At 40.4% G+C, this 25,340-nt stretch overlaps 1 protein-coding gene across 2 annotated transcripts in view; it reads left to right on the top strand.

Annotated features, from left to right (window-relative positions):
* The window catches only part of LOC136882289 (nascent polypeptide-associated complex subunit alpha, muscle-specific form), a 137,550-nt gene that overhangs the window by 69,614 nt on the left and 42,596 nt on the right, over positions 1-25,340 (top strand). For both annotated transcript variants that reach the window (XM_068229505.1, XM_067154857.2), the window contains exon 7: positions 11,858-12,047. In XM_068229505.1, the coding sequence (XP_068085606.1) occupies positions 11,858-12,047 (190 nt within the window). The remainder of the gene's footprint in view (positions 1-11,857; positions 12,048-25,340) is intronic.

Genomic DNA, 25,340 nt, shown 5'->3' with positions numbered 1-25,340 from the left:
TAATTCTAATTTCTGTTAAACCCAGCTGCTTCATGTCTATCCATCTTCCATACCATTCTTCCATTATATTCTTTCCATTTTAATTGAGTAATGTTTACGTAATTTATAATCATGATTCTAATTTCTATCAGTATGAATGTGAACATCCTAATAAAAATATAATACCGGGCAAGTTGGCCGTGCGGTTAGAGGCGCGCAGCTGTGAGCTTGCATCTGGGAGATATTGGGTCCGAATCCCACTGTCGGCAGCCCTGAAGATGAATTCCCATTTTCACACCAGACAAATGCTGGGGCTGTACCTTATTTTTAAATATTTTTTTTGCACTTTGCTTTACGTCGCACCGACACAGATAGGTCTTATGGTAACGATAGGACGGGAAAGGCCTAGAAGTGGGAAGGAAGCTGCCATGGCATTAAGGTACAGCCCCAGCATTTGCCTGGTGTGAAAATGGGAAACCACGGAAAACCATCTTAAGAGCTGCTGACAGTGGGGCTCGAATCCACTATCTCCCGGCTGCAAGCTCACAGCCGCATGTCCCTAACCACACGGCCAACTTGCCCGGTGTGTATCTTAATTAAGGCCACAGCCACTTCCTTCCAACTCCTAAGCCTTACCTATCCCATCGTCGCCATAAGACCTATATGTGTTGGTGCGACGTAAAGCAACTAGCAAAAAAATAAAATAAAAATAATAATAATAATAAAATAAAATGGTAATATTTAGTTGGTAATGGAAAATATGTAATGCAAAGTTATTTGAGTGCCTCTGAAATAGGCTAACCGAGGAGCTGGCTCCTATTGTGGGAAGTGAGAACTTTGAAGTATTTGTAGTTGTTCCCATTCATGAAATGAAGCCTGAGTAATGGCCAGATTGAATCAATGTTAGTCAAATTACGAGTGCGAGTCTTATGCAGATATGGTTTGTGAAAGAGTAAAGGATCTGTTGTTTTATTTTGAACTGTTGTTATAAAATATTGTTCAAATAGGAAAGCAGCAAATGCACTTGCAGATATTTAAGTAAGGAACACAGACTCGTAGAGTCCATTGAAGACTACAGTTATCCAGCCAGGTGGTCTGCACATACTGGAGGTGTTCTTGGTCAGTGTGGTGATTTCATCAGCAGTACCGTTTGAGTTTATAACAAAATGATATAGATGTTGATTCCCATAGGGAACCTGAAATATTTGTCATGAAGAAATTACATTTATAATACCAATATAGTTGGTCCATTATTGGACATTATAATTTTCCAGCTAACTCATTCCTGGTTGCCAGCGTTTTTCCCCAGTGTGCTAAGTTGGGCTCATCAGTTGGTAAATATCACACCTACCAAGACGCATGGCTAGTGCATGTCGTGGAGGCCACTGCGTAGGCTACTTGGAGCCACCAGTGGTGCCTAAGCCCTAGGAGAGACTTTGTCTTATTTTCAAAAATTTATGCCTGCCTGGCCATCAAATGATTTGCTAGTGGCTCCAAGTAGTCTGCACAGTGGCCTCCATGGTATGCACTAATCATGCGTCTAGGTAGATGTGCTGTTTACCAACTGATGAGGCCATCTTAGCACAATGGGGCAAAACGCTGGCAACCAGAAACGAGTTAGCTGGAAAATTTATAATGTCCAATAACAGACCAACTATATTGGTATTATAAAATTACTCTCAGGACAAATATTTCAGGTTCCCAATGTGAATCAACCTCTACATCATCTGATGGTCAGGCAGACATCAATTTTGAAAATGAAACAGTCTCTCATAGTGCATCAGCACTGCCGGTGGCTCTGAGTAGCCTACGCAGTGGCCTTCATTGTATGCACTAACCATGCATTTTGGTAGTGTGCTATTTACCAACTCATGACCCCAACTTAGCACACTGGGGTCAAATCCTGGCAACTAGGAATGCGTAAGCTGGAAAATGTATATTGTCCAATAATGGACCAACTATGTTGGTATTTATGACCAGGTTTGCTACCTCTCGTATCACACAACTCCTTGATTCAGATCAGAAGGCTGAGTAAACCCTGTTCCAATCCTCCGACCAAGGTTGTAATACTGTGCAACCCAGTGTTCAGACCTTTGGCGGGTAAATAAAGAACATCACAATCCGTAAAAAGCACACTGTTAGTGTTCTAAAAGATTCCATGAAACTTTAGGTAGTGACTTCCCAAGTCAGTGATGTGTGGTATTTTCAGAACATTTCCATGCTAAAAGTCCATCTCTGACATTGCTCTCTAAATGTGGCTGGGCAACATGGGAGATATGCTGACCTAGACATAAAAATTGTTACGGCCTATTATTATTTGTACACAGGAAAAAACATGTTTTGTGCCACTGTGTTTTTTGTATTTCTGTTTTTGCAACAAAAATGTCAAAACGCCCATCGGTTGACTTCTTCTTTTAATGAAAACATTGTCATTATTTATAAAAATAGGAAAATAATCTTTGCAATGTGTGTTTGATATTTATATACCATACCAAATTAATGTAGATAGTAAACCCAATCTAATGCCCAAAAAAAAAAAAAAAAAAAAAAGCTCAAAATTAACTATAATGGTTGCAAAGTGAGAAGAGGTTTGGAAAATAACAAAGCAACAACAGATTACAGATTGGTACGGATTTCAGAGTCCACACTACATTGATTTTTCACCAGCTTCATCTTCTTCTTCATCTTCTTCTCATTTATTATTATTGTTCCAAATTGGACCTGCTTTTGAAGTAATTATGTTTTGCCAGGCTGAGTGGTTCAGATGGTTGAAGCGCTGGCTTTCTGACCCCAACTTGGCAGCTTCGATCCTGGCTCAGTGCGGTGGTATTTGAAGGTGCTCAGTATGTCAGCCTCGTGTGTACTGATCACAACATTTCAGTTATGGTGCCATCTAACAGCAAAGCAGAACCTTGCTGGACGATTTTTAAAGCCTAGTTAGTTTAGCCAGATCAATACAGAGTTCACCACGTCTTCATCTCATTTTTATGACCTGGAGTAAACATTTTTTGTCCACTCTTACAAAATAGACTATCTTGGCTAGAATTGAATCCATGAATTTCAAATTGTGAGTTACACTCCATCCTTATCAACCAGTGCAACTGGTAAATCTGGTAACACGAGTCTCCATGATCAACGATGCATTTTATTGAGCTTATGATTCGGTTAGGGAAATAAAACAAGTAATTGCTCCACTGTTCATTGCTTTCTACAACACAGTGATAGAATTTTCGCTTAGGACTGTTTCATTTCACTCATTGTGTAAAGCAGCGTCCCAAAAGAAACATCCCTTCAGTAAGCTTCTGGTTTACTTCACACCTTCGTGAAGTGAACTTGATTCTGCCTTAAGCGACTTCCTTCGGACTTGAGATATACAGTATAAAAATGCATATGATGTCAAAATGCAAACGGTATCCCAGAAAGAGAAAGACTACGTACTGTAGATTGTATGGCTATTTTAAATAATAATTCAACAGGCGTGTAAAAAATTAAGACTGTAATGTGAATGAATTTTTTTTAAATAATGAAAGTTATGTTTTAAATATCTGTTAGCTGATTTGAGAAAATAATGCACATTAGTTTTGGCAAGCAAGTTAATCCCTTTCCTTTCCACACAGCCATCTGGGCTTCCTTGCTCTGTGTAGCCTTCTGGCTATAAAATTCTGCATTAGAATTGTGGTTTTCCTTGTGACAAAAGGCTGAATGAAGTAACTTCATTTCATAGCAGTTGCACATGTCATGATAATTCTCAAAATTCTGTATACATGATTTTCTACACAAAAAAATCCTCTAATCACCCTCCTGGGTCGGGTTGTGGGCTATTGACTTCCTTTAACTTTTCACACCTCCCTGAATTCTGGGCTACTCCTTAGATTTTTGTTCTGATCCACTTTGACACTTCATATAGGCTGTTACAGTAGGCTCGACACACTCAAAGGCATTTTATACCTAACTGCCATGTTTCAGAGAGGCTGCCCCTAACCTGGAGAACACTCTCTGCCTGCTGGGTTTCAGGGCCATTTCTTCCACCCAACTAAAGGAGCTCCTCTGCCCAAGGCCTATTTGTTTTAAATGAAAATCAAATGGGGATACCTTTAATTTCTGATTCCTTAATTCTTGTTCATGTATTTTCTCTTAAATTGTAGAATTCAACTTAGTACAGTGATAGTGTTGGCCTCCGGGTCCCCAGATGGCAATTTACCCGGCAGTGGGAATAAGATTTTTGAAGGACAGGAAGAAGTCTATTTTGCATACCATGTTGTACAAAGGATATCTGGTGGCAGTACATTTGGTGCTTACCTGACAAAATTAATTAACTCAGCCATAGATCTCCCAGGAGAGAGAGGGAGAGATCAGTTTCTCTGCCCTGTGGTAGAGTGGTGGTGATTATTGTTTTAAGAGGAAGTACAACTAGGCAAACATCCTCTACATAACAGTAATCAGAGAGAAAAATGGGAGGATCTGACACTTTGAAAAAGGAAGATATCGGCCAAAGAAAGAGAAAGGCCATGAAGAACATGAAGATGAAAGACCGCAGGGCTGAGTAGCTTAGACAGTTGAGGTATTGGCCTGCTGACCCCAACTTGGCAGGTTCGATTCTGGCTCAGTCCAGTGGTATTTGAAGGTGCTCAAATATGTCAGCCTCATGTCCATAGATTTACTGGCACGTTAAAGAACTCCTGCGGGACTAAATTCCGGCACCTCTGCGTCTCCAAAAACCATAAGTGGGACGTAAAGCAAATATCATCATTTAATAAAATGAAAGAGCCCCTAGGCCTCTACGTGTAATACCGTTGGGGTCGGAAAAGAACAAGAGGTTGACCAAGGGAGGTTTGATAGGATGGAGCCTGGCACAATTAAGTGGAAGTAATTCCAGGACTCACCTTAGAGCCCTTGTGACCACTTTTAATCACCTCTTACAACAGTCAAAGGATATGTGGGATGTGGTAGAGTGAAACGTAGCATTGAAATTGATAGACAGGCGGTCTAAATCGTGTCAAATGGACACGGTAGTTGAGGCCTTCAGATTAGTACTTTATATCGTTCACTGAATTGTTCCCAAGGAGTTCATGGTCTGTTGAATGGAAATTGATATTTGTCACTTCCAAAGATCTGAGACTTCCTGAAAAACTTTCAAGACATGCTGGGTAAATTTCTGCTACCCGCTATCAGGGTTCAGGCTGGAATCCGGGACACTTGGATAAGTCTGCAGTGTGCTAAAAAAAATTAAGTGATTGTGGTGGTGATTACTGTTTTAAGAGGAAGCACAACTGGGCAGCCATCCTCTATGAACACTAACCAAAGAGTAAAATATGGAAGAGGTCTGACACGCCGAAAAATAAAGGTATCGGCAAAAGAAAGGGAAGGGCCACCAAGGGTGTGAAAATGAGACTCCCTAGGCCTCGTAAACCTAATACCCTCGTGGTCAGCAAAGAACAAGAGGTTGGATAGGAAAGGAGCCTGATACAAGTGGAAGCAATGCGGGAGTCGGCTGGGGAAACCGTGAATGCCAATCCACATTCCCGAATTGAGAGCCTGTGGTTCCCCATTTAGTCTCCTCTTACGACTGACAGGAGAGACTGTGGGTGTTACTCTACCACCCCCACCTACAGGGCGCTTTAAAACGAAAGAAGTGTTATGTGCCGAATGGCTGTTTAAACCTATTCCTGACACAAGTTTAACACTAGGATTTGAAATCCCTCAGAGGATTGGGTAGTCTTTGGTATTTGCAGTAGCAGAAGTATGCACCATCAATGCATTGTCCTATATAGGTGTCTTAACGGCACACTTGCCGCCAGCATCTTTGAAAGGTGCCGCAGTCCAAGTGATGAGCCCACTGACACTGGGGCAAAACTCTGGTAATTTCATTATTTAAAAGGCCTCAAGAGTTTGAATATTTTTAACATTTGCAGTTGATAAAATTAAATTATGGTTCCTTTCTGGGAACTTAACTTTTAATGATCATGATGATGCTGATGAAAAACCCCCAGATGGCAGGGAGACGGATCTCTTTTGGCCAACCTGTAGCTGAGTTTTGATTTATGTTGCTGCGGAAAACACACAATTTGTCGCCAGAGGTTTGTTCTTGCAGCGTGGAGTGCCGAGTTCTGCCCTTTAAAAATCAGACTGATACTTCCAGGTGGTGTTGAAAGGTGGACACTCAGCCACTGATCCACACAGAGCCAGCCAGCACCGACTGAGTAACACACCTGTATTTTCAAAACTGTTCCATTCAAGAAGATATTAAATTAGATGCCAATTGCTCACTACTGCTCATTATTCTGTAGGATGATTAAAAACTAAAAACTTTAATTCTATGAACATCTATTATTCTTTTATGCTTGTAATTCAACCTCTCCCAACTCCTCTCCTCACCTTCTGCTGTGGATGACAAGCGGCCGTGTAATCTAAGATTAATCCAAGTAAATGTTCCACTGGCCTTTGCTTTAAAATAGGCATAGATTTTGCATGCTAAAAAACTAGAGTCTGGTATAATCATTGTACAGTAAATTAACTGGTGTAAAGTGTACATAAATTCATAACTAAAATGTATTTGTCAGAAACTGTATTGTTATTCTTATTATAATGTAAAATAACTCCTCTTCCTATGTAAATTTCCTGGGGTATTCTTCTGTTAATCTGTGTGCCTTTGCTAGGATTATCATCCACAATGCAGTGAGCAAGGAAGCATTTCTTATGCATTGTAATAAGTCTCATGATTGATTTTAAAAAATTGGCCTGCTAAATCACACTCTTAATATAATCAGTTTTCCTTGGGAAAGGAATTCTTTTGTGTGTGTGAAATCATTCAGATTCTGAAATTAAATTATTGTTCATACCAGAGTTCATTAATTGCTCTCTTCTGTCAGATCTCTTATCAGTCATGACCTAGTGATGGGTATTGGGACTGTTCGGAAACAAGACATTCCACCACCTGTTCCTCAGGATGAAAACAGACTGCAGGTGTAGTACAGTTGCAAAAGGTAAATATTCACTTCAAATGTTACCATTGATGCTTTCACAGACCGTACTTATAGACATGGGGCTTATGCCGTATCAAGAAAATAAGGTGAAATTCTTTACGTTTAGCAGAGAACTTTGCTCTGCGTCTTCAAAAGAAAATCTCATCTGTTCTTGAGGAAACTTCTCTGAGAATGAAAGTTTGAATTTAGACAGTACTAACAGAAGTGTAAGTGGTATCAAGGAACACAAACAAAATATTCGTCTCAACCAGCCAGACAAATCAGCTATAGCTGAGCACGCCCTACCATTGGGTCATGATGTCGCGTCCCAAGATGCTTGAGCTCTTACCCACACTAGACACTACAGGTCCAGGATTATACGGGAAGCTGTGGAAATACGTAGAAATCCTAACAATTTCAACAGTGACACTGGCTATCAATTAAGTAATACATGTTTGCCAGCCATTAAGGAGTTACGTAGGTAGTTTCCTTCCCTGTACCTTCACTATAGTTATCTCATTTTGGTGTTTTCCGAATTCGTATGTTCCTCATCACCAGATGTTTCATTCCTTGTGTCAGTGTAATATTTTCATAATGTGTGTACGCCTGTTAATGTGACCCCCTCTCTGACTGATTCTGATGCTGCTGTCAGCTTCCGTTTTGAATCCTAGCGCTGTACTGCGTACGTTGAGCCATCTTATGATGAATGAACGTACCTCTTACACTTCTGTTAGTAACGTCTAAATTCAAACTTTCATTCTTGGAGAAGTCTTCCTTGTAAACAGTCGAGATTTTCTTCTGAAGAGCTAAGTTCTCTGCGAAACTTAAAGAATTTCACCTTATTTTCTTTACACGGCGTAATCCCGAAAAGCCTATATCATGTCTATTAATTTGAAATGTTCCCAGTGGGCAACTAAGGTACTCTACAGCTGCACTGGCCACGGTACCAGACCTACAGCTCAGATTCCTGCTAACAGAACAAAAATTATGTGCACCACTGTTGCTAAATTGTGAAAGCTCTCCACAATTGCAGCTTTTTGCCCTTTTATTTTTATAGTCACTTTCCCTTTTCCCCTAATGAAAACCATTGTCTCTATTTTCCACACTGACTTTCATTCCATTATTTTCAATAATCTCACTCATGTTGAGGTAGCCTTGTACTTCCTCTGTGTTTGCTCTCCATACCTCAAGTTCATCTGCAAAAAAAGCATTACAGTACATTCAACTCCATGCTCCAGTATTTTATCTTTATCTCAGTATCAGTTTCATCCATAACCATAGTGGGATTTCAGTCTGTTATTGCTCAATGGAATGTCTTGATGGACTTGGAGCTGAGGAACTCTAATGATAGTTTTAAATACATGGGCACTTGAACCTTGCAGATCTAGTGGTGCAATTCTGGCCAACAGAGGCAGCCAATATTTTGGAGTGGATCTTCCAGTGCCCGAAATCAAATACATGACGGTGTTAAGCTGCATATTAGCGAGTCTCGCATGCGGACTGTTAAGCCAAACAGGCACACAGTATTCCGCAAATGAGTAAACCAATGTACCTTGCAGAAAGTACTAATAATTTGAAAGTCTATTTCAAGTACAATCCAGTCATGAAATCTAAATATTCAGTCTAAAACTCTGTTTATTTTGAGAGTTATCATCAGGAAGAAAATAAACCCCATTTATTTTATGTAAAGTATAGAAATTCTTTTTATTTGACTGTACTACTTCAGGATGAAAAGTTTAAACGTTTGCTGAGCAGATCAAACTGAAATTAAATAATTTATTTCTAAAACATTACTGAGAAGTATTTATCCTCAGGTTGATAGTGTAAATTTAATAGCTAGCATAAAGTTTGCTTTCATAATTGCATGTCAATAATGCTGTGAATAAGGAATGCCTGTCTTATGTTTTTAAAACAATAATTATACTAGACTCTTGGCTCTAATTTTATAAATCTTCTCAAATAAAATAAAAGTCTCTAATTTAAACCTTGTATTTATAACCACTGATATCTTTTTCTTGTTTTTGCATGGTTTGTGCTGATGTAGAAACACCGCAGTTCTCAGCTTGAAACTACGCCTTTCGTCAGAGAAATCTTTCTTAATCTTGATCCTGATAAACCCCCTTTACACTTCCAACCTGATTCTTTACCTTCTGATGTTCAGACTTCCGTCAGTGACGAGCCTAGCGACGGGTTTTGGGACCCTTGGGAAACATATATTCCGCCAACTGAAACACAGCAAAATAGCATCATAGTGCAAAACAAATCTCATCACTTTAATCATCAAGACAATGATTATACTCATAATCATCATCCTCAACAGAATCATGAATATAGCAACCAACAACAGCATTATAATCAGAGCCACCATAAAGAAAATGGACAGCAATATCAAAGCCACCATAATCACAGTGAACAACAGCATCAAAGCCACCATATTCACAGTGAACAACATCAGAGCCACTGTAAACACACTGAACAGCATTATAATCAAAGCCATCATCACCATGAACAGCTTCATAATCAAAGCCACCATCATCAAGAACAGCATCATAATCAAAGCCACCACAATCACACTGAACAGCATCATAATCAAAGCCACCATAATCACACTGAACAGCATTGTAATCAAAGCCACCATAACCACAGTGAACAGCATCATAATCAAAACCACCATCATCAAGAACAGCATCATAATCAAAGCTACCATCATCAAGAACAGCATCATAATCAAAGCCACCATAATCACACTGAACAGCATTATAAGCAAAGCCACCATAATCACATTGAACAGCAGTATCATGGCCACCAACACCTCCAAGAATATCATGAGCATGGCCATGAAAACCAGTGTGAAACAAACAATGAACAAAGATACCAACATAGTCAACACCAAAATAACTCTGTTCCTCATCACGAAGAACACAGCAAACCTCCTGAGTCTGAACCTAACCTCATTCCTGAACCAGAATCCCATCTTGCCAATACTGATGTGCAATGTAGCCAATGTGTTAGTTTTGAGTGTTTATCTCCTCCTGCACCGGCTAAAGATGATGGCAGCTGTGAGGTCACTAATGAAGAAGTAAGTAATAGTTCTGTAATCCTGGGTCTCTGTCTCGAGAGGGTCTAACAATTTCTGAGATGCCCAGTGAGATTGTAAATTAGGATGTGGGATTCTTTTTATATATTCATTGATTTATTTCCACTGTATGTTTACTTTAAAAAAGTTATTTCTTTTTTCATTCATTTAAAAAATATGATTTTTGTTACTGTCATTGCATGGAGTGGTTTGAATCAGTTCTTCATCCTGTGGTAATATTTAATTAATTAATTTATTTATTTACTTATTCATTCATTCATTCATTTATTTATTTATCATGTGACAGAACAACAGCTTTTAAGTTTACACAGAAATGCAAGGAATAAAGGTACATCAATATATAGAGCATATATGTACAGAAATGTGTTAAGGAACAGGAAAGTACATCCATGGGTGGACTTCGAAATCTTTTATCGTAAACTGACATCTGGCTGACTGGAGCCAGGTTAGAAGCAAGGGTGTAATGATGGGTCGACGCCCCGAACAAATAGCATTTTTTAAAAATACTCGTATTATTGTTGTTGAGGTTTTTGTTTGTCCAACTCTTGTCCCGTTTCTGTACGGGGTCAGGTATGAGGTGAGATGAATCTGTTGTGGCGGGTTTTTATGATTGGATGCCCTTCCTGACATCAATCTCATTAGAGGAGTTTACGAGATGAGATGAAATGAATGACATGATATATGCACTAGGAAGGGAGAGTGTGAAACCCGATGCCGGCACATAACCTACTCCTGTCGAATAACACCAAACAGTCTGCTCAAGGCTTAACGTCCCCATCCGACGGATGAATCACCATCAGCAGCGTCATATGACCTCACTCCATGTAAGCACTGTGGAGAGGTTTGGAATTTAATCCAGGCTTTTGGCACGCAATCTAGTGATTAGAAATTGTATACCACCACCTCTCCTACCCTGCCGGCCAACATTCTGATGTGAAATGTTTGCGATCAACACGACTCATACTGGCTAATCACGGTGTCAGACCGTTTAGACTTCAATGCCTTAACGATCCTGGCCACCAAGCGGGCTTGTTGTTGTTGTGTATTTGGGATTAAATTTATATTAATGATTTGATTGAGCAGGTATAATTCTGTTGTATGTTGGGTATTCAGCCCGAAGGCTGGTTGGATCCTCCACAGGTTCACCATTAGATACCGTGGATGGCCTAGGTGTCACTGCAGAGGCGTACTAGGGAATTGAGGAGTGAGGTAGTTTCCCTTTGCTTTCCTCACTGAGCCAGAAGTTGCTATTGCACATCAGTCTGCCAAGCCCACTGAAATGCGTGCACCAACCGACCCTATGAGCGACATTTTCACACCATTCATAGCAGGGACTGACTGCATAAGGAATGGCATTACTAGCGTCGCTCATACCTCAGTCACTTTCATATTGTCAAAGCCAAGGATAAGACTGAGACAGGTCAATGAAGGTAACAATTTTATTCTAGCCCATACCAGAAGACATAGTGCACTGTAAACACTACATCTTGCCTGTATGTTGTGTTTTTTTTTTTTTTTCAGGTAGTTTGAATATAAACTTCAAAATTAGCTTCACAGACTGAAGAACCTAACAGTTATAAATTAACTCAGTCGAAACTGAAAAAGAGTTGGCTTCAGATATTACCAAAAAGAAAAGAAAAAACTTAGCAAGTTTTGGTTCTACTTTTGCATCTACAGACCTAACAGCATCTGCTACCTGCTGACTAACCCCAACAATGGAAACTATGTTCTGTTTCTTCCATGTATAATCCTTTTTTTGTTTTCCTATGTTGAATAAGTGTTTGAAGACTGTGGATTTAATTGCTGATGATGCTTACAGGCAGGGCTAGCTGGGGCTTTTGCTAAGCTCACGTTGGGTGTGCCCCGATCGGCAGAGCAGAACGCCCTGGAAGAGCACCTGCGGCGACAGGCGTGGGAGCAGGGCAATGCAGATTACATGGGACGTGACTCGTTCGACAACATCTGGCGCAAGATCTGCCAGACGCTGTCAGAAGCGCCTCAACGTACAGGTCAGAAAACTGCTCCGCAGTAACGTGCATCGTCAGGTTTGAATGTGTGTGCTCCTTCTAGTTCTTTCTTTCTCTGTCTATCTTTGTAGATTGCTAACTTAACAATATTGCTACACTAAGCAGTAGAATGGAGCAGCTTAGCAATGGATCACATTCCTCTGTTGAATCTTCATCGCAGTACATAAGGACAATTACAATAATTACAACAATGATATGCAAAGTGCCAGTCACAATTAACACATTGAACACGATGCCCAAGCAGTGCTCAGGATAGGTTTTCTAAACTAATAAGTCATTACATGCTGGAAATACATCCGTGTCTTTTCCGGTAAACATGAGTGACACTTGCCAAAATATAATAGCAATACGCCTCTCTTTTTATGCAGATGTTTCAAACTTTATAACACAGAGTCAAAATTTGTTAATTGGCACTGTAGAAAAATGGTTATCTTTGCCAATCACATTTTTTGTTTTACTATAGATAGCTTATATAGGAGGGGGTATGCAATAAAATGGAACTACTTTTTAAAAGCTATATATTTTCAATTTATTTTACAAAACAACCTTATCCCCTTCAAAATACTCTCCATTACAACTAATACATTTGTCACACCGGTGCTTCCACTGTTCGAAACATTTTTTATAGTCATCTTTAGAGATGGCTGACAGCTCCTCCCTCGTTTTTCCTTGGACATCATCAATGTTGCCGAATCGGTGTCCTTTCATGCACCTTTTCATGCATGAAATAAGAAAAAGTCACACAGTCAGGCCAGGCGTGGCGCAGCGGAACCATGCCATTTTTAGCCAAAAACTGTCTAACAGAGATGGCTGTGTGTGCAGGTGCGTTGTCGTGGTGCACAAACCAGTCTCCTATCTGCCACAAATTGGGTCTTTTTTGACAAATACTGTTATGCAATCTTCTTAAAACTTCCCAATAAAATGTTTGCGCATTGTTCACTTAAACTTGCCATCATAAAATACGAAACGAGAACAAAACAGCACTGGCAAAAACAAATCACTGCAGATGAGCAGAACAAGCCACGTCGACAACACAGGAGGCACTGAACTGGCAGTGAGTTGTGCTATACACGCCTAGCGGCAGAAATGCGTACTACACAAGCTTCGCCCGTGGCAATGTTATTCCGGTTATTTTTGGGTACCCCCTTGTATACCGTATAATCCCAAATACCATCCACCACTGAATAAGACTCACACACCTGAATTTCTAACGACAAAACTTGGGTGGGGAATTTACATAATTTACTTACTACTTTTTAAAATTTCTGCAATATATGTCACAAAATTGTGAATTTAAAACACTTTGCGATCTTAATGATTTTAATTGACAGATTTCAGTTGATACACCACATCCTAGTTTACGTCTTTCAGTCACGTATTTATAAAGCCATTCTTCAGTTTCAGGGAACTGTGCACTCTGCCCTCAGAAAGCTTTATGATCACAGTTTTTAATAACATTTCCCTCCTCTTCTCCACTCATGAACACACGATTCATCAATATCATATTTTCTGCCAGCAGCATGATTTCAGATCGTTTCAGCTTCCGTTACAACTTCAAGTTTCTCACTCACAGTAAATGACCGCAGACACTTCATAAACGTGGAATCGGTTCAGTGACAAAGTCTTTGACACCATAAAACACTTCACGACATGCCAGCAAGTTTCAGGTCGGAATTCACATTTGCACGCAAGATATTTCAGTTACAGAAACCTACTTCTTCCAGCACTGAATTTGGATCCTTGAGCTTCAAAGTTACTCAGAATTAAAGAAATGTCCAGGGGGAAGTAGCTTGTAGCTACACGTAAAGTTCTGCAGATGAGGGGGGCGAACCCATGGCGCAACAGCCCCGAAGAGCAATGGCCTACCATGCAACCGTTGCTCAGCCCGAAGGCCTGCAGATTGAGGTTTCGTGTGGTCAGCACGAGTCCTCTTGGCCGTTATCCTTGACTTCCTAGACCGGGTCCGCCACCTCGCTGCCGTCAGATAGCTCCTCAATTGTAATCGTGTAGGCTGAGTTGACCTCGAACCAGGCCTCTGATCCAGGTAAAAATCCCTGACCTGGCGTGGAATCAAACCTGGGGCCTCCGGGTAAGGTGCAGGCACACTACCCCTACACTGTGGGGCAAGCACAGATGTGAATCACTTAATCATAATCCTGCTTTGTTCTTCAGGTATTTATGACTGAGATTTCTCTCAGTACTAGATCATCTTGAACATAGCCAAAAATTTGACTGCATTATTTGATGAGGGACAATGTTTCTTCCTTGATATTTGCTTTATGTCGCACTGACACAGATAGGTCTTATGGCGATGATGGGACAGGAAAGGCCTAGGAGTGGGAAGGAAGCGCCCGTGGCCTTAATTAAGGTACAGCCCCAGCATTTGCCTGGTGTTAAAATGGGAAACCACGGAAAACCATCTTCAGGGCTGCCGACAGTGAGATTCGAACCCACTATCTCCTGGATGCAAGCTCATAGCTGCGCGACCCTAACCGCACGGCCAACTCGCCCGGTGGACAATATTTCAGGAATGGAGGTCTACCCCTTCATGTTCAGAGTAAGCAAGCACATTATTCTCCTGAATAACTAATTAAGACCACGTGAATTGATTGAAAGGGTTTGTATGTCTTGTTCAGCAACTGATAATTTTCTTCAAAATACGAAAATGTTTGTCAGATTCATCCAGAATGTCTTGAATTGTTAGCCAAATTACAATAATGAATGGATAGCAATGTTGTTAGTCTGGTTCTTAAAACAAAGTTTGAATTGAAAAAGAACCACAGGAGTGTTTGTCTCGAGATCTTTTCCTGTCTTATTGAGAGCACAAGATTTCGAGCACTAGGTTGAGACCATGTGCTATACATGGAAAAGGACCTGTAGCTGTTCCAGAAGGAACTGGCAAAATTTCCTGAACATACTCCTGTGTTGTCAGAGTTCTATGGACCAATTAAAGGGACTAGAAGTACAACTGATGGCACCTCCCATTCTTGTTTTATGATGTTCAATTGTGAATTTTGGACTTCTGCGCTTGTCAGGAAGTCTTCTTACTCAGGTTCAGTGATCAACCATTCTTTTTCTTGTTCTTCTATAACCCTTATCCAAGAAGCTTGCTGGGCAGGCAGTGAATCATTGACCTCCATCCACTTCTTTTGTCTCCATGAAGAACACAAGAGATTTAAAATTATAACAGTTTTTAACTTGTAAAGAACACAAGGGATGCATTTCTGTTCTGGGGTACTCTTTAGCTCTTTATCCTGATCAACTTTAACTTTTCATATAGGCCTTTACTACGGTGGACTCCTCACAGCTAAAGGCATTTTATACCTAACTGCCTGTAACCTGGAGAACAGACGCTTGTTGCTGGAGTTCACTGCTGTTTCCGCCACTCAAAGACCAGCACCCAACTAAAGGGACTCCTCCACTAGAAGCCCCTGTAGAGAGCTGGGTTATTTACTGCTGTGCAACACTTGGCATGGTGTGGCTACTCTGGTTTGTAGCAGGTGACCCTGGAAAGACAGATGATGATCATCCATATCAAGATAAAACCTTGATTCGTCATTAAAATCCACTTGCGGTCATGTCACTTGCTGCCAAGTTCATTAAGGGATCCTGAGAAACCAGATTACGCTCTACAAAATGCATATATATCCTACGGAACGTCATGTGATGTGTCTGGAGGAGGATCCGTGATGCCTCGCTCATCAACAACGAGATGATCCTCTCATCTGGCATTCTGCAAGTGTCTGCCATAGGCTTTGTGACATGTGTGATCAATCACTTCGCCACTAGACTGTCGCACAGTATAGTTGGAGGAGCCCAATCGGAGGCCAGTTTGCTGAAAACTCCAGCCTTTCTCCTCTAGTCTGACACAAACTCTTTCGTGCTCCCCTAGTTCGTGAATATGCCTTTGAAGCAACCACTTTCATTCTGTATGATCACTGTGATATGATTCCCTTCTGTGATGTATCTCGGTCATTTACGTGGTTCCTGCTGGGAGAAGACTAATGCCCTTGGTTTCACCTCCACGCAAGCGGTCATCACCGAAATTAAATTGCTAATGTAACTACCTGTAGTAGTAATAATAATTATATTAATAGTAATAACCCGATGGGAGTTGAAATTTATAGCAACTACCTATTGTGATGCTGTTTACCTACGTTCCCTGTTCTTGCAACATTTATTTCTGGACACATTCTTTCTTTTATTTTCTTTGAGCAAGTGTACAACAAAAAATTCAGATTGAGATATTTACTCCTTCAGCAAAATATTGGTTAGGCCCTGTAACATAGGACATTCTATTCTTTATCCTTTTATTTTTTTTACTACTAACTTATAAGATCTGTTGTGAACTGCTCCATTTAATTTAGTTTGTCTATCAGTATAGTAAATGAACTCTCTTGAATTTATCTTGAAGACATGTGTATTAATTAAATAGTGTAGAGATATATCCAGTATACTCATGGTTCACGAGAACATTTGCAACTTCCTTAAGTTCATGCTATTAACACCATGCAAGCCTCACAAAATTTCTCAGCTAACTCATTTAGTTTCCATTTTTCTCCATTTTATCACTTAATTTCTTCATTTCCTTGTGAGGTCATGTCATTATTATGAGGTGGATCAAATTTTAAGTGGAATTTTCATCTAGAAACCAAACCCCACGGTGCAACAGCCGCGAAGGGCCTTGGCCTACCTAGCAACCACTGCTCAGCCCGAAGGCCTGCAGATTGCGAGGTGTCGTGTGATCAGCGTAACAAATTTGCTCAGCCGTTATTCTTGGCTTTCTAGACCAGGGCCGCTATCTCACTGTCAGATAGCTCCTCAATTGTAGTCAAGTATGTCGAGTGGACCTCCAACCAGGCCTCGGATCCAGGTAAAAATCCCTAACCTTGCCGGGAATCAAAGCCGGGGCCTCCGGGTAAGAGGCAGGCACGCTGCCCCTACACTGCGGGGCCAGCTAACTGAAGTACCAAGGGGACCAATTTGTGCCTTTGAGTGAAGATTCGTGGGGATGCGTGAAACTGATTTCTAGCCAGGCGCATATCGAAGAGCTTTGTGAGTGACAAAATGAGTGAGCAAGAAGTACATCCGACCATTGTGCAACCCTTCATTGTGAAGTTTCTCACCAAGGAAGGTGTCAAACCTCCTGAAATTCTGAGAACGCTGTAAGCACAGTTCAGGGAACAAACCCTTTCAAAGAGTCAAGTATGTGATTAAAATAAAATGTTTTTATCAGGTCGGAAAGGTGTAGAAAATGAACCACACCAATGATGGGCCCGGACAAGTGTCGCAGAACAAACCATTCATGCTGCTCATGTCCGGCTCCATGGCTAAATGGTTAGCGTGCTGGCCTTTGGTCACAAGGGTCCCGGGTTTGATTCCCGGCAGGGTCAGGAATTTTAACTATAATGGGTTAATTTCGCTGACACGGGGGCTGGGTGTATGTGTCGTCTTCATCATCATTTCATCCTCATCACGACGCGCGGGTTGCCTACGGGCGTCAAATCAGAAGACCTGCACCTGGTGAGCCGAACATGTCCTCGGACACTCCCGGCACTAAAAGCCATACGCCATTTCATTTCATGACCATTTGATGCAAATGGCCACATAAAGGTTTCCGAAGTTGCTTCAGCAGCATTAACATGACACAATAGTGTTCAGTCCATTATCAGTGATGAAGGGAATGGTTGACTTCCCAAAACATATATGGATAAATAAATAGTTTTCTTTCATCAATAAGTGTATTGACAAGGCGGATTCAAATATAACTATTTTAAATAGTTCTGTAATACATTTTATCGGTTTATTGTCACCACATTGGACATAATGGACGGTGCGGAAAGTGGTGGATTAATTCTGTATTAACTGACAGGTCGAGTAAAGGGAAGTTTATGCTACCTAATTGTCAGCTAGTTAAGCAACCAGAGATCATTTTGTGGATTATTTCCTTTAGTCTCAAGGAGAGGTTCCACGGCAAAATTGGTACATTAACGACGTCGGTGTTAAATCTCATGTAAGCAATTCAGTAAAAAAAAAAAAATTTTTAATTGCAATTTACACTAAACAATTTTTACATTATTTTTTTTCAGTTATCCCATCTCCATTTCATCCCACTTCTCTCTGACAACTACCTTTTACTACACAGAGAACCTTGAGTTCTTTTTCATGTTCTTTAAATTCTGGCAACTTATATTCTACAAACAAGGATATTTGATGTTGCTATCCAAGTAATCGTGTTTTAAGGGGTTGTGCTTCAAAAACTTAACTCAACATTCAGCTGGATTTCACACAGATGTGGACAGGACACCAGCTGGATTCCAGTGGAGGTGAATAGACACAAGGTGCATTTAATAGCATGTGATCTTGAAGGTGCATTTCTCGCTTGGCAGTGCGGTGTTAATTCCTGCTGTGTGTGGATCCTTCTGTTCAAACACTGCTGTCAAAATTTAGCTGTGGTTTTTCCTAATCACACGTGAAGTGATAAAGAACTAGTGTAGCTGTAGCATAAAATGATTATGTCCCCAACTCGCCTTTGAAACATAACAAAATTGGACTGGTTAGGACAGTTCCAGTGTTCACTCCTGAATCATGATGTATAATTTTTAGTAAGAATTGCAGAGTGTTGAGAAAATTTCAAACAATATATTGTAATGAGTTTTATGTGCAAGAAGGTGGTATGTTGCAAACACCATGACATATTTTTATAATGATATTCTTCCTATTTTTGTAACATTGTGTAGAGAATTGTAAAGGAAAGGCATAGACTTACCTGTATTGTACAGCCACGTACGATTACTTTTCGTTCAGTCCAGGTTTTCAAAGCAGTTGTCTTGAGGCAAGAAAGTTTTCTTTTTTAAATTAACTTTTCAGAAATTTCTCTTCAACTTACATGCCAGTTTTTTAAGCATGTGATTGCGTTTTTCTTTGTTTCTTTTTAATTCTCTAATAACGCACTTTCTTCTGTGTTGTAAACATAATTGGTATTGTGCCTGCTAATTTTGAAAGTAAGTAGCGGAGTTGTATTAAAAGACTTTTCAAAATGTAAATGTTTTTGTTTTTTTAACTTATTTTCTTTCTGTATCAAGCCAGTTGTTGTTTATCAAAAGTGCTTAATATCTTTTACTATTTATTGTTAGAATTCAAAATTGATTTGAAAGTGCAGAAAGTAATATTATGAACAGGAATATATAATTTATTATGTTCATTGATTTTTTAAATATTTTGACCAAAAGAATTCCACTGTAAGCATCGATCCATCAACTTCTACATTTTCAAAATATATGAGGGGTATTTCTTGACCAAAATCTTAGCATAAATTGATTGATATAACTTTGGAACATATACACGTAGTTTGGTGCGTTTTTCCAAGCTGTGTTCTCTAGGATCCACTTTGTAATGTAAGCAAGGCAGGTTGTGTGTGCATTGCTTTGCTGAGTTTTTCCTTGCCGCTTGAGTCCGTATGCTTTGATTTCCCCCACCATCATCTTCAAGGTTTAACACTTACTAATTACTTAGATATTCACAAAATAACATTTTTGGACACAGTTTATTCTTTTATTTTATTTTTATGTAAAGGAAATCCTAGAAAGATTAACAATCCTCATAATAGACTCATAATGGACTAATGCCATGTCGAGAAAACAAGGTGGAACTCTTTGCTATTCGCAGAGAACTTTGCTCCGTGTGTTCAGAAGAAAATCTGGGTTGTTCACGAGGAAATCTTCTACAGTTGCAAAACGTAAAGAGTTCGCCTTGTTTTCTTGACATGGTATAAGCCTAAAAGCCCATATCATGAGTACAAATACAGGCCATGAGAGTATCAGTGTTAACATATCCTCATAATAATTCCTAGTTTGTAACACAAAGCTATGATTTTTTTTCCCCCCCACTGTTAATTAATAATTTAAAATATTGTTCTTTTAGTAAATAATCTAAGGATAGGTTCAATTTCATTTCAGTCATGCTGCATCCCTAAACTCCCTGTCTGCACTGTAGATGAATGGGGAACACATAGTTATCTAATTACATTTTTGTCACATGGCAGTGCCTTGGCTGCACTCTTGGTGGAGTGCAATCCAATTGTCATCAGATCATTTCTTCATATCCATGTTTGGTCAGCATTTCCAAAAAACTGCAGCTGCCATGGCCTTGTTGTTTTTTCTAAAGACATCTTGTGATGTGCATGGATTGTCCAGGAGGGGACAGATAAGTAGGTGGCTTGCGTCTTGTTCAGCTGGAAGGATCCCCCATTTCTTCAGGTTGGTCTTGCATTGAGGGACGCCCATTCTTAAGCGGTTGAGGGACCTCCATATAGTGTAAGGTAGGTCGGCGCCTAGAGCTAGTTCTTCCTTTGGTAACATGTCTGTGGGCAATGAGCTCCTCCATTTGTTAAGACGAGTTGTCTCCAGTGTCAGAGTCCTAGCAAGGAAGCTCTTGCAGGGTCTGAGGTGAGATCTTGCATTTTGGTCACCAGGGAGTGGATGTCGATGGTCATTCTCCTGCTTTGTTCTCTCGGCGTCTGCAACAGTGGCCCTCCAGATGTTGTGTGGGACTATTCCAACAATCAGGAACAGTTTCTGCACTGGCATTGGTTTTAGGCATCCTGAGATTAATGTTGTAGTGTTCTTGACCGCAGTATCAACCTGCATAGCTTGTACTGAAACGGCACATGTGAGTGGCATACTCAGAGGCTGACACACACAGCGCAAGTGCAGAAGTCCTCAGGATGTGTGGGCTGGCTTCCCAGGTGCTGTCAATCAGCCATTGCGAGCACTGGCCTTGTTTCATGTTCAGACATTGCTGCCTGTACGTTAGAGTGCGGTCTAGTGTGACACCTAGATAAACTGGTGTTGGGCAATGTTTCAGTCGTTCCCCTATCCATGTGATGTTCAGCTGTCGCCACGCTTCCTTGTTTTGTAAATGAAGCTCATACACTTGTGTTTTATTGGAGTTCGGCTTCAGATGGTTGGCATCATAGTACATGGAGAATTCATCCGTCGCTGAAGTCCCCTTTCCTTCTACTTCTCCAAAGGATGATCCCTGAGCAGCTACTGCTGTGTCATTGACATAGATGAAGAGCCTGGTGCTTGCTGGAATTGACTGATCATTTGTGTAGATGTTGCACAGTGCTGGAGCTAGCACACTGCCTTGGGGGAGACGGTTCTTCTGGGTTCGCCATCTACTCCTCGTACCCTGTAGCGAGACTTGGAATCTTCTGTTCTGAAGGAAGGTGCTGCTGATAAGGGATGTTAGTTGGTCGTCCTTGGTAAGATCACACTCTTTCTTCAAGAGCTTCCTATGATTCAGTGTCGTATGCAACTGTTCAGTCAACGAAGGTGACTCCAGTTATTTCACCACACTCAAAACTATCCTGTACGTGCTCAGCAAAATTAAAGATCTGGCTGCAACATGATTTGCCAGCACGATAGCCTGCTTGTTGTGGGATGAACTTCTCTTTGAGGATGATGCTGATTCTGTTATGATAAAAAGTTATCATCAGTCAATAAATCACTTTCTGTTACATAACTTAGTGGTAATACGTTACATGCATCATAATGATCGGCCACTCATACGTACTGGCTTAACTGGAGCTGGTATGGTGTCAGTATGGCATAAGTCTACCCTTCTAAGAAATATCTGCATAGTCCTCCTGCAATATGGCAAATAGTTCTGTAGCTGTTTTGATCCAGTCTGGTCTTTCTGTCAACTGGCGCTGTAACTATCGCAGATATGCACCCCCTCTTATCGCCTTTGCTGTATGAAAGGATACATTGTTGTGTTGAAAATGAAAAGGCCCATTGCTGTATTGTTGCCACAGGATGGGAAAGATTGCATTGTCCAATATTGCCTGATAGGCTTTGATATTTCTTACAAATTGTACAAAATTGTGCTGATTATCCTCCTAGTCAATACTCAACATTACATACAATTAAGATGAAATTTTAAATAGACATGTTTTGACCTGGCGTAGGGTCATCCTCAGTAAAATGTATGTAATACACTAAAAACATTAGACACAAAATATGAAGTGCTTGTTAAAAATTTTTACCTTAAAAAACATGATGAAAGTTAAAAATGCGAAGTGGTGGTCGTTAAAACAGTTTTTTAACTGGATGCCTTTTTGTTGCAACATTCCCGCTGTCTCCTGATGCAGTTCAACTGATATCTGTACATTGTTGAGTTAATTAATGTGTTCACTCATAGGCTGATAATATAAGTTGTTATTGAAGTTGAACCGTCTGTTTTTAGTGTTATGTGGCCCGCTTGTATTACTCTCATTCTCTGACTATGGAGTCCAGCTCTCAGCCACAGACTAATTCCTTTTACATACTACTGTCCCGTGACTTTTGGGACAGCACAACAATTTACAAGTGTTAACTCTTTCACAGTCTCAGTCAGACTATCTTGCTTTCCCCACAGTGTTCTAAAAACTCATGCACATAAACAAGAAATACAGATATAGACAGAAAATTAATTTTCTTAAAAACTATAAAAGCCATTCGAAAAAATAATTCGAAGGAAGTTCCATTAATTTTTCAGGAACATATAATTTCAAACCTGCTTGCCCAGTAAATTGTAGTTTATCGGAGATAGGAACGACAATTTGGGGAATTTACAGTCACCCCCATCCGTTGCCGGTAAAACAATATTCAGAATATCACTGTCATCTTTATCACGATTGATATTATAATCATCACTAGGTTTGCTTGAACTCTCACTACATAAATCATATAACGGTACAATTCTCTTTCAGTATCGAAATTTAGCAAATTACACGAAGCACCGCGCAATGAGGAAGCCATAGTGTAAACAAACAGTGGCTGGAGTCATTCGTTTCTCTCTAGCTCGGCAATGCAAGGAGTATAAATACTTGAGCAGCACTATTGCTAAGAGAGTATCTTTGTGATTTCATCAGTGTGCAACAGATGACATTTGCTTTCATTTTTGGCTACAATTGAAGCAAGCAAAGCTTCGCAAGCCTGAGTACATATTTGGGCTGACACCATGCGTCGATAATGGGCAGACGGCAAAGGAGTTAATAACTAAAGAAAGATTATTAAGTAATTTGACCATAGCAGTAAAACTTGTGAATGAAATCAAAAACTTTAACATGGATAGAATCGTAAATGAAATTTCTCACTTTCTGCTTATATATGTTCTGTGCTAGTTCAGTAGAAATGTCACCCTTTATTAGAAACTTGATGGCAGCAGTAAAATGTCTGCAGAATAGATATTCAGCACTGGCCAGATACAGATGTGCAATCAGACTGTTATTCTTATTTTGAGTTGTACATGTTTAGCGTTGTTTAGAATGACTCTTTTTGATTGTCAGCATTGATGTTCTCTTGAGCTGCATTCACATTGTGTTTTGGAGAGGGTTATGTTGTCATATACTATAACAAAATTCTGTACTCTTTCTTCTAGGAATGATAGACGAGACCAAAACAAATATGTTATTAAATAACTGTAGGTCTGAAATTGATAATTGAGAATGAAACTACAGTAGCATGTAACCAAACAAGATACAGAAAAGAGTTCTCATAACATTTGGTGGGGGGAACTGGAAATGAGTTCTGCAATACTACAGAGAGTCATATTTCAACATGTTCACTCCCAGCCACTACTGAACATAATGTTTTCCGGTGTAGTATGCCCTCTATGGGGTGCACACAGTCAGTCAAACATGCTTACCTAGCACCTCGCAATGGCTCGTAGGCAGTAATGACTGGTCTTTCAATGTTAAAAGCTTGATGTAGATATTCTCATAGGGAACCTGAAGTATATGTCCTGAATGAGTAAATTCATAATTCGAATCTAAATGGTACATTTAAAAAAAAAAAAAAAGGATTAAAGCCACTTTTATATATACTGGGTGTCCCCAAAAAACACCGACAAGGCTTAGTATGTTGTGCGGGAAGGCGGACTGATCTGTTTTCAAGCAGGAGCCCCAGTCCAGAAACGCACGGTTTGGGCGCTGGAGAGCGTCGAAGTCTGAGAACGGATGTGAAAATTTGTTCTGATTTGGTGTCTTAATATGGAAGGTATGTAACCCTTTATAGCCATCTGTGTACTGCAGATGGATGACCTCAGCCTAATAACATTCCTGCGCATGCGCTACATTCCTCCACACAGTCCTTGGTGCACATCCTACTGCATTACTTGTGTACTATAGTCTGCCAGGGCAGTAACGTTGTTAACAGCAGTGCGACATGTACCAGTACACAGTTGTGGAAATGACGGACATAGGGCTTCCATATTGCAAAGAGGATTGCAGTGATAGAGCAGCTACAAGATTGTATGCGGAACGTTTTCCAAACAGACGTACCCAACATCATTCCACGTTTGCGGCCATCGAGAGACGACTAAGAGAAGCTGGACAGTTCCACGTAGGTAGTATGAAGAGTACTGTATGGTCTATGACACTCCTGTAACGTCAGCGCAGGACCTTATTGCTCGAGTCCACGGAGCGATTGAAATTCTTCAAAGACAACCGCACATATTGGGTCATGTGCATGAGGCTCAGCACCGCCAATGTAGGCTCTGCAATGACGTAGGAGGTACACAGTTTGAACCCTGTTTGTAATGAGTCCAATGTGCTACTGATGTTGGGTTTATTGACGACATGCAGAACGCGCGCACCCATCTCACACTTCGATGTGTTAAAGCACCCAAGCCGTGCGTTTTTGGATATGGGTTCCTTCTTCAAAACGGATCAGTTTGCCTTACCGCACAACATATTAAGCGTTGTCTGTGGTTTTTTTTGGGACACTCTGTATATTTAACAAAACCGAGCTTTCCACCAAATTACATTGGCCTTCATCAAGGCATGTGAAGGTCTTCCTCTGACAGTGAGCAATTAAATTCTGCAAAGGACGTGGAAGTTACGACCATACCGTCCACAGCCCCCCACTAATTGGACTCTTATGCCCTGATGAAGGCCAATCTAATTTGACAGAAAGTTCGGCTTTGTTAAACATATACAGGGTCATCGGAAACAACATGCACCAGGCATACGAACATTAGAGGGTTGGTCGTGCTGATAAATTTGAAAGAAATAATTCTATATCTTGCACCGTTGTCATTTTATCGGCTGCTGGAATTAGCCAATCACATTACTTTGTGGGTGAATTCACATGGTCTTATCGCAGCACTGTACGTGGCTTAAGACTGGCATGAGAACCGTCTCGAAGTCCCCGCTTCTGATCAACACAACAGAAGGCAGTCCCATTCTAACATATTTTAAACACCGTAGGGCAACGAGGGAGACAACAGTCA

Source organism: Anabrus simplex, chromosome 10 (genome assembly GCF_040414725.1).
Source record: "Anabrus simplex isolate iqAnaSimp1 chromosome 10, ASM4041472v1, whole genome shotgun sequence".
Taxonomy (NCBI): Eukaryota; Metazoa; Arthropoda; class Insecta; order Orthoptera; family Tettigoniidae; genus Anabrus; species Anabrus simplex.
The sequence above is the reverse complement of the archived record's forward strand: the minus strand, read 5'-3'. Positions and strand labels throughout refer to the sequence as shown.